We start from the raw sequence: 11,324 nt of genomic DNA on the forward strand, positions 1-11,324 counted from the left end.
AAAGCCCTTGAGCCAAGGATATTCTGTGACAAAAAATGACCAAGGAGTTCTTGAGATATAGCCCCTTTTCCAAAAAGTTGACGCACACCAGACACATGATTAGCTCTTTGAGCCTTTGGCTCAGAAGAGCTAAAAATCTCATTAGTAAACTCGCAAACCATTTTAAAATATACGAGTTGAAAATGTATGTTGAAGATGTAGGCAGGAATCCAGAGTCTTGTTGAGGTGCAAATATAAAATAAAAATGTGAAATTTCAAAAGTCCAGGGAGTGTTAGGACACCCCCCCCCCCCCCCCCCCCCCCCCCCCCCCCTGGATCCGCTGTCTAAATATACCCATTCATATGAAGACTAGATTTTTAAAGGATTCATTACACATTTCTATCATTGAATATGTAGTAGATTTTTTATGTGTATCTGATTTTTTTTTCGGAGGTAGTGCGATTTATGTGTGTTTATATATGATCACGTGGTCAAAGTAGTGTCTTTCTGACAATTTTTCAAATTTTAATCCATAGTATTTAAAGAATTTCAAACCTTACCATATCATTAGAGTGTACCAAATAAAAAGGAATATGAAATATGTTCCTTTCAAGTTGACTAGTGTAATTCAGGTGTACTGTCATGTGTAGCGAGATTCAACCGCTTATAGGTATGTGTGTATCTAATGAGATACTGTGGGGACCTCCGTGACCGAGTACAGGGCCTCTCACTTCTGTCGGCGCGGGTTCGAATCCCGCTCGCGCCAGTAAGTGAGAACAGTTTCCCAGTTGACGTTCGGAAGGTCGGTGGTCTCTTCCCAGGTATATTTTATCTGTGTTCTCTCTTCCACCAATAAAAAACTGGGCGCCACCAGATAGCTGAAAAAATATTGAGTGTGGGGGAAAACATCAACCAATTCAGTGGATTGTGTTATTTCACTTTACATATGTGCATTTTCTGAGTGAAATCATCAACGTGCAGTGGAATCTCTACGCTATTAGATGATCTACAAAATCCAAAATTGTCAAAAATCCCTTTCACAGATGTATCTGTACCGCTGATTACACCCCATATCATTCCAAATTCCGGTCTGGTCGAAACCTGCACACTGTGAACCTGATCCGCCACTGGGCTCTCCTGGTCGCCATCCCGTGAAAGTCACCTGACTATCCGGGCGTGTCCATCTGTATTTTCCATTTTGAACCTTGTCACTGATTCCATTCCAAATCCAACCGCCTGAACCTGAAATAAACTGCAGTGTAGGTAGTTTTGTTAACATTGCAAACACTGAATTACGCTCATGTGTTTAACTCATGTGTTTAAATATTATCATAAAACATTGAAACATGCTAAAATGTCATTTTTAAGAATGTGTAAGCCAGGGCTGTGATTTTTCCTACAATGTGTTTTCAGAGGAAATCCTCTGATTGGCGGAAAAACACCATTCTGAGGTTTGATCTAAAATGAAAGAAAATTATATTTTTTTTTCCGGTTAGCGTATTGTGTTTTCCTCCATTTTTTTTTTTTTTTACCAGATTTCCTCTGATTTTAGAGGAATTCAGACGCATCTCTGGTAAGCAGTTTTATAAAGACTAGAATACTATACTGTAGCCTTGTTACTGTTTGAATAACGTTCTTTTTTAGTATTTGTACTCAAATGGAGATGTCACCAGTTATACGGGTAGTAACACAATAAGATTGAACTGTGTCGACAATCAGAGTCGTACAGTGTACTAGAACGTGTTAGATTTCGCGCTGACATCTGTGAGAAGTGACTTCGGCATATAAGATTTTCCAGATCGTAAGCCCTCGCTTCTAAATTTTGAGCGTTTAGCGAAGAAGTAAATTATATATATTTATATTTTACATCATCGGATTGACAGGATTAGGGTACGAGTGGGAATTGAACCCACATCCTCCCGTTTATTAAACACATTCTCTAACCTCTGAAACACCGCGATCTGTACGTACTGAAGTACCCTCTAGTGTAAGTAGTTTGATATGTAATTGTAACTGTTACCATTAAAGATGACGTATTCATACTTTATCAGATTGGTTGGTTAATTGAGTATTGTTTAACGTCCCTCTTGAGAATCTTTCACTCATATGGAGACGTCACCACTGCCGGTGAAGGGCTGCATAATATAGGCCTTTGCTCGGCGCTTACGGCCGTTTCATCACTTGTAACACGGGGACTAAGTTTTGGCGGTGTCATCCGACGGACCGTCCCATTTAGTCGCTTCTTACGGCAAGCAAGGGATACTGAGGACGGATTCTACACTGGATCCCCACGGGACCTTGGTCAAATAAAAGTAGAATAGTGTCCACAGAGTACCTAATGAATTCAGAAGAGTTTCGTGAACATGGTTGGGTAATTGTTCAACGTCCCGTCGATAATTGTTAACTCATATTGTGACGTCACCAGTTGTAGATGAAGTACCTCAAATTTAGACCTATACGTAGCGCTTACGATCGTAGCAGTAAGGGTTCTTTAACGTGCCAACGCCTGCCTCGACACAGTACCTCAGTTTTTAAGGTCATATCCAAAAGACCCGTAAGCGAACGCTCTACCACTGCGCGACCGATCAGTTGATATATAAACACCATATACAGGTGACAATGGACTATTGCTACGCAAATAAATGTAAATCGATAAAGGAGAAACTGACTATGGAATTCCTTTGTTAACCACGTGTTCTCCTCCGACGAGTCGGTCTCCACCAGATACCCCCCATGCTGTTGACACGTCGCCTGAAATAATGGTCATATTACATTATGTACGTGTGTTAAAATCTCTCCTACATCACATGTATTTAGCTTAAAAGTTGTCCAATTGGGCATTTACACAGGTATGGTTTGTAAAATCATATGTGTTCAATGAAAATTCTTTCTTTTGATGCCGGCCTCTCTCCAAGTACACTTTTACCCTAGCAAATGAATACATTTACATTTAAAGTTTCCTTATGGCAACCTATGTACAATGTGCACTATCTCACCAGATGACGCGTTTCATATGCGCCTTTTATATCCTGACGATAGGATTTTTTTTATTACTATCTCTTTAACTACATTATGTAAATCACTTTGAAAAGAAAATGAAATCCCTAAACAAAATGGTACATTTCTGTTATCAAACGCAGGGATCGATACATTGATTAACACGCGCTAACTATTTGAGTGTCTTCATATATTCCGATATTTTACGGGGTTTAATTACATATAAATTCAATTGTAAATAATTTAGTACAAAGGGACTTGAAACAATGCCTATTATCTTATGGCTTGCTCTACCATTCCTAAATGTTCACTGTCAACACTCAGAATTGAATGCTCATGTAAAATGCTTCAACAAAAAATATTGCTAAATTCGATACCTAGATGACGAAATATGAGTTGAATCCAAAGAAAATTCTAATGAACAGCGAATACTAGTGGGGTAATATCACAATGACACTGTAAATCCAATTTGATTGAAATATACATTTACGCGACAATTTCCTCCACAGCGAAAAGGTCCAGACCGAAGATTCTGAAATCAAAGCTAACTAGAACTATCCCAATGGGACTAATACCCCCGCAGAGCACACTGGATCGTAGAAGATAGTGACTTTGTGCTCATAAAATGGGTTTAAAATATACTCTGGAAAATGAAAATATAACACAATCCTTCAAAATGAAAAAAAATATCCCCGTTAAAAACTCTCCTTCAAAAAAAGAAGGTGTTTCAAACTTCAATGTTCATATAAGATATACATAAATTTTTAATAAAATGTTAGATATATATACTCGGGACAAATAATATCTACGGACAGACTTATATGAATTGTTCGTTATCTTCGCCTTCCGGTATACTCCTCTGAATTTCATTTGCGATGACTATGAAAATGAAAATCTTACCGAGGCTACATCGTGTACATCTGAGGTCATGTTCAGAAAATAACAGTGACCATCAAAGGGAGACCATCCTGGCTGACATGCTGTGCAAAATAGATAGATACTCGGTTATTATCTTGTTAAGTATACAGTTCACTGTCGTCAACATTGGATTACAGAATTTCAATATTTGAAAGAAATTGAATATTCACAAACCACCAGTATCATGATGAACCGGTTAACAGTTTCAGAATCACTGAATTACCTAGTGCCAGTTTCTGGCCTACATGACCAGTGCAGAAGCGAGAGTTCCAGTGGAACGGACTGAAATAACGCATTTTTGACAGAATGAACAAAGAGGTGTCAAACGAAACCACAAGACATTACATTTAATTTATTGCAAAATAATATTGTTTTCACTTTAGAATTTCTTTTTGCCAGTTCTGAAAAAAAAATGTCATTAGCGAAACCTCTCCCCCGTGCTTCTGAAGCAAATTAGTTCTTTTTTAAAGATTCATTTATTTTATCAATATCAGGAGACTCGTAACGAGCTGCTTTTAATGCAGGAGGTTTGATTAAGTCATAAATTAATAATACCTGGTTAATTATGGATAGAAATTACACAATTACAAAATGCTCCAGTAGCAGATCATAACTTTTGCATGATTCCACTGATTTCACATGCATGCTTTGGCTCATAAAATATGTAAACCCATGTTGGGTTGGCGTATCAAACTTCAAACACCGTAATTAAAGACATCCATGGGGGTATTGGTGCTTGTAAATTCGAACCTAGATATTGAAGATACCGATGCAATAGAAATATTTAAAATTTAATATAAATAAAAGTTAATTCTTTTAATTCTTATTTTACTTCCCAATGTAATTATGCAAATAGGCACTGTTTATGTAGTAAATGCATTTTAAATTACATTTTAAACAATTCCTAATATGAGTCATTCTTAACTATTATTAACCCCAATTCTACAGCGACAGTATATATTATCACTTTGAACAGATGTGTTTCATACAAATATTTATCATATTTTAACATTTAAGGCTTATGCAGCAGACTGAGCTATATATTATAGATATATAAGGTTACATGCTGCTATGAGATTTGGTTCCGCAGGTCATGAGTTCAACCCCGGGTAGGGGCGGAAGTGGGTATCTAAATGAAGTGGAATTTTCTGTGCTTTATATATATATATATATATATATATATATATATATATATATATATTGTTGTTGTTGAATGAAACGCCATACAGATGTCAGGATGATATATAAATTTAAGAGCTTTACTACGAAAAACCCATGCAAAATATATATAAGAAAAACGGAAGAAAATTGTGGTCTCCAATATCTATAAGATTTAAGTATATTGTTGGAATATTCGTAATTTGAGGTATATTTATCCATAGTTTTTTTTATCCTTTGCAACAACACATTCTGTATTTACAATTGACTTAGTCTTTTAACACACGAAAGATCCTTAAATATTCAATAGCATTTTATTTAATCTATTGTTTTTCAAAATATAAATTAATTTTGAAGACACATGAAAATAATTGTTTTTAAGAGATATTTCCATTTCAACCATTTAATGGAGAAATAATATTTTACATTATTAGTACCCATATTAGAGAGATTAGCTGGGGAATAATGGTTAAGGAATACGCTTAGTAACCGCAAGTTAGCGGGATAGAACCCAAGCATCAAAGTCAAAGTTCAAGTGTTCTTTCTATAAGCGCCAAGTCGCGGATCGGGTTGGATGTCCTTTGTCGTTTGTGGATAAGGAACCCTCACTGCTTCAAATTTTTATGTCTTCTCTCCTATATAGCTAGTAATGTCTATATACAAGTGAAAAATGATATAATTTGATAATAAATCAAATTTTGAAAACAAGAAATAACCCCAACTGATATATTTTAATATATGATGCGTTAATTCTAATTATTATACTTTCATGTAAAATACTCGAACCTGATTGGTCGAGAAGCATTTGAAAAAAACAACATATTGTTACCCTCTAAGAACAGAAAACACGCGCCCCAGGGTGATATTATTTAGCAACGGGTAACAGTACTTGACAACGGGTGATATTATAAAAAAAATATCACATGCGTCAAATTTATGCGCGTACAGTTCGCCGTAGTTTGCTAGACGACGTCGTTTGAGCGTTTGTAATAAACGCGAGTACCCGCATCGGAATACGAAATATCGCATGACAGTGATTGATCAAATGTCAACAGACGTAAGTTTTTCTGCTTTCCAGTTTACACAACATTCAGTATAATAAAACAAATATTGCATATAGTTGAGGGTAACATTGAAATTTTCACCCCTCGAGAAACCATTGTCAACCTCGGCTACGCCTCGGTTGACAATGGTTTTCTCGGGGTGAAAATATTCAATGTTACCCTCAACTACATGCAATATTTGTATAATATACTCTTTATGTTGTATTCCTTATAGACTAGATTGATTGCTGTTGGTTCTTTATCGTCACCTTTCGTGCTTAGAAAAGGACATAATGATATTCGAGATGTATTTGTTAAACGATATGAAGAGCTTTTAATACAGCCACTCAAACCGTTTGACGCACAGAAATTGTGGGTTTTACAGCCATGCAAATGTCCGTCTTAGCTACACACACATTACCAGTAGTTCTATACAGACACAACAATGGCCTTTGTTTTCAGTTCTTTGTGCTTTCTCCTCGACCCATTTGGAGACGCCAAATATTGTAGATCCCTTCCGTATGTGCAAATATGGGTACATCGTTTATGTTGATGTTATTGTTTAATGTCCTCTCGCGAGTTTATCACTCATATGGAGACGTCGCCATTGACGGTGAAGGGCTGCACAATTTAGGCCCATCCTCAGCGCTTACGGCCGTTTGAGCAGGGATGGATCTTTATTGTGCCAAACCTGCTGTGTCACGGGACCTCGGTTTCTGCGGTCAAATCCTAAGGACTGTCCCATTTAGTCGCCCCTTACGACAGGCAAGGTGTACCGAGGACTTAAATATATCCTAACCCAGATCCCCACGGGAGATATTATACAAGAAGACCCCCATTTATTGACAGTGTGTTACACACACAATTACAACACACATATAAATGTTAGTGTTGATATGCCATTATCTGTGTGTATTACACAGTTCGCTATGCAATAACTTTGTCGGTGTGTTTATTTTGTTTGTTTTTACGCCACTTCGATATTTTTTTACTCATTGAAACGTCACCGCAAACTTAGTTCTAAGCTTAGCACCCAGGGCCGTAACAGTAAGGGTTCTTTAATGTGGCACGCCTGTTGCGACACGGGACCTCCGATTTTAAGGTCATACCCTAAAAACCCGTGACTCTCACTTCTAAATGCCGAGCGTCTGGTGAAGGAGGAATCACTCCCTAAAATTTGGGTCTTAGCTTTAACGCTGCCATGGCACGAGTGGGGCTAGAACTTACGACCTCATGGTCACGAAGAAAACGCTCTACCGCGAACAGTTTTATGGGTGCGTGATACATTTCTCGGGTCTGCAGTATTGTCATCGGTGTGCAATATTATTGAAAATGTTTAATATAATTTAAGGTGTGTACTGCAATTATCGGTATATACTATTATTGTTGATGATGCAATCTACACATTAAGCATATGCAATATATGCTGTATTATTAGCCTTATGTACAAAATACTGAAGCCAGTCTCGCTGTCAACACTTTTTGTGACGCAATCAACCGTTTTCGCAGCAACCTTTTCAAATTTTCGCACAGAAATGTTTTGCAAGAAAACAAAGACAACTATATATTTTGGATTCATATTGAATTGTCTGTATGTATTGATATTGATCATGAATGAAATATTTCCTAAAATAAATTAAAATTCTGAAGTAAACTGAAACGTTCAATAATGAATCAAAAATTCTACCTTACCATTTAAGTTCACCAACAATCTCCATCCAAAATGCGGCTGATCCCAGTTAACTAGTCCACTGTTCAAGTGAGATTTAAGTAATATACAAGTCTTCAGGCTACCGTTGTACAACATCCCTGCACAATGCGGTTTAAGAACCGAACAGTGAACTCCACACTGAATATACCCCAACTTTTGAAGCTCTGCGAGGTAGTGGGTAGAATCCACGGGCAGTACGTCATCATAAGCGGGAAGCCTGGTAAATTGCATTTCACGATTTAAAGCACAACAGTTTTTGAATGGAATAAGGAAAGAAATGCATAGAAAAAGAACATACATCTCTCTCAAGTATTGTAACATAACCATCTTCCTGTTCTATAACGTTTATTTACGACATATCGTAGTCTTTTCTGTTGATTTAAAGCATAAACTTATTCTTTTAAGGTCAGTCACGCTATAAATTTTTTAATTTACGATGGATATTCGTTTAAAAATACGTCTTTACGAAAGCCTTAAATGCATATTAAACGAATAGAAATACATTTAAATCTCAAAGTATTTTCATTGTAGTTCTGTCTCCTTAATCTGACAAAACAGAAAATTATGCGACAGTGCTATGTGGTACATGTGCGTATTTTAAAATCAATACCTTAATCATACGGTCGGTTGAACCCATCACTTACATTCTCATTACTTTTAAACTCGAAACGCGTGAAATTGAATCTATAATTACCTGCGATATCTTACTGATGAATTGAAAATGAACTAGATGTACTGTGAGAAATGCTCACTAAGAATACCCCCCGCTTACCCCAATCTCCCAAAGGGTGTTGTTAATAGGTATAAATTACCTCTTTCTTGAGTGTCAAAATAAGGTATGCCTTTGTAGAAGAAAATGGAAGATATAGTCCGAACACAAATCCAAGACATAAACCTATAATTTTGACCTTGAGATCAAAGGTCAAGGTCATAAAGAGGTCATGAATGTACATGACACATAGTCTCATGGTGATACATCAATGTCTTATGGTATGACTATGTCAAAACCCTATAATCAAATTTGACCTTGAGGTCAAAGTTCAAGGTCATATAGAGGTCATGAAGGTACTCGACACATGGTGATACACTCATGTGTCAAATATGATATGCCTATGTCAAAGAAGAAAGAAGTTATGGGCCTGACACGAATCCATTGTAAAAACCTTTAATTTTGACCTTGAGGTCAAGGTCATATGGAGGTCATGAAGGTACATGACACATCATCTCATGGTGATACACTCATGTGTCAAATATGGTATGCCTATGTCAAAGAACAAAGAAGTTATGGCCCGGACACGAATCCATTGTAAAAAACCTTTAATTTTGACCTTGAGGTCAAGGTCATATGGAGGTCATGAAGGTACATGACACATCATCTCATGGTGATACACTCATGTGTCAAATATGGTATGCCTATGTCAAAGAACAAAGAAGTTATGGCCCGGACACGAATCCATTGTAAAAAAAACCTTTAATTTTGACCTTGGGGCCAAAGTCATATAGAGGTCATAAAGGTACTCGACACATTGTCTCATGGTGATCTACCTGTGTGCCAAATATGGTATGCCTAAGTCAAAGAACAAAGAAGTTATGGGCCGGACAGGAATCTGCACAGACGGACGGACGGACAGACAGACAGACAGACAGACAGACAGACAGAGTGATTCCTATATACCCCCCAGAACTTCGTTCGGGGGTATAAAAACTGCGACATTTCTGAATATGAGAAATGATTTCAACTTCTCCATCGTCAACTTCCAATATTTATGTAGCAATATTCCATTATAGTATATGGTGTTTATATCTCTCAACTGATTCAATACGCAAGAGCTTGTTCAGCGTATGGTTGGTTTTAAATCGAGGCAGGCTACCGACAAACAAGTTGATGGTGCGTGGATTTCAATGGTGTCGTCTAAAGTAAGCATTTCGCAAATTCTTTGGTCGTTATAACGATCTAGTAGTTTGCCAATACAACCTGTCATTGGATCAAATGGTGTCTGACGTGTTTCATGCCGATTGTTGTGCCATTCTTGGTAGACTGATTTAGACTACGGATAACTCCGTTTACCTGATCAGGATATAGGGCTCACGGCGGGTGTGACCGGTCGATAGCGGATGCATACTCCTCTTAGGCGCCTGATCCCAACAATGGTCCGTCTTGTCAGATTAAGGAGACAGAACTATTCACAAATAAAGGGAAAGTTTGCAACATATATATGGAAAGTTGACGATGGAGAAGATGCAACCATTCCGGTTTCCATTAAGTTGAGTTGTTAATTTGCAGTTAATATCTACTTTCAAGAAAATATCTATAAAGCAGAAGTGGACGACTTAGTGGTGTCTTTTATTTCTAGTACACTGGGATCTATCGAATCGACATATTAATGAAAACCATTATTGTTAATAGTTAACACATCACCCATATTATCTAAATGTCAAACTGAAGGCCACAGCAAGATATTTTTACTTCTCACGTAGTAGTTTTTTAAAAAAATAAATTCTGCTTCATAGAAATAAAAAGGGTCAGCTAACAAAGAAGCACAAAGGACTGTTGAAAGACCTGATCACCAAATACCACGAAGCTATTGTTAATTTGTTAATGAGGAACTCCAGCATATTTTTATACCCCCCGCAACAAGTTGTGGGGGGGGTATACTGGAATCGGGTTGTCCGTCTGTCTGTCCGTCCGTCCGTTCGTCTGTAGACGCAATGGTTTCCGGACTCTAAAGCATTATCCTTTCCACCTACCGTCACCATATCATATATATGGACTACCCATGGGATGAAGATGTTCCCTATCGATTTTGGGGTCAAAAGGTCAAAGGTCAAGCGCACTGGACATCGAAGTAGCAATATGGTTTCCGGGCTCTAAAGCGTTATCCTTTCCACCTACAGTCACCATATCATACACATGGACTACCCATGGGATGAAGATGTTCCCTATCGATTTTGGGGTCAAAAGGTCAAAGGTCAAGCGCACTGGACATTTAAGTAGCAATATGGTTTCCGGGCTCTAAAGCGTTATACTTTCCACCTACAGTCACCATATCATACATATGGACTACCCATGGGATGATGATGTTCCCTATTGATTTTGGGGTCAAAAGGTCAAAGGTCACGAGCACTGGACATCAAAGTAGCAATATGGTTTCCGGGCTCTAAAGCGTTATACTTTCCACCTACAGTCACCATATCATACATATGGACTACCCATGGGATGAAGATGTTCCCTATTGATTTTGGGATCAAAAGGTCAAAGGTCACACGCACTAGAAATCGAAGTAGCAATATGGTTTCCGGGCTCTAAAGCGTTATCCTTTCTACCTACAGTCACCATATCATACATATGGACTACCCATGGGATGAAGATGTTCCCTATTGATTTTGGGGTCAAAAGGTCAAAGGTCACACGCACTGGACATCGAAGTAGCAATATGGTTTCTAGACTCTAAAGCGTTATCCTTTCCACCTACAGTCACCATATCATACATATGGACTACCCATGGGATGAAAATAT

At 37.7% G+C, this 11,324-nt stretch overlaps 1 protein-coding gene across 1 annotated transcript; it reads right to left on the reverse strand.

Annotated features, from left to right (window-relative positions):
* Positions 1 to 914: 914 nt before the first annotated feature.
* LOC130049060 (perlucin-like protein) lies at positions 915 to 8,090 on the reverse strand. Its single transcript, XM_056146108.1, has 4 exons — positions 7,789 to 8,090; positions 3,878 to 3,957; positions 2,650 to 2,731; positions 915 to 1,222 (listed from the first exon to the last, which is right to left on the reverse strand). Exons 1-4 carry the CDS (start codon positions 8,036 to 8,038, stop codon positions 1,005 to 1,007), a joined length of 630 nt encoding a protein of 209 aa, XP_056002083.1. The 5' UTR covers positions 8,039 to 8,090; the 3' UTR covers positions 915 to 1,004.
* Positions 8,091 to 11,324: the final 3,234 nt, after the last annotated feature.

The sequence above is a fragment of the Ostrea edulis genome, chromosome 8, assembly GCF_947568905.1.
Source record: "Ostrea edulis chromosome 8, xbOstEdul1.1, whole genome shotgun sequence".
Taxonomy (NCBI): Eukaryota; Metazoa; Mollusca; class Bivalvia; order Ostreida; family Ostreidae; genus Ostrea; species Ostrea edulis.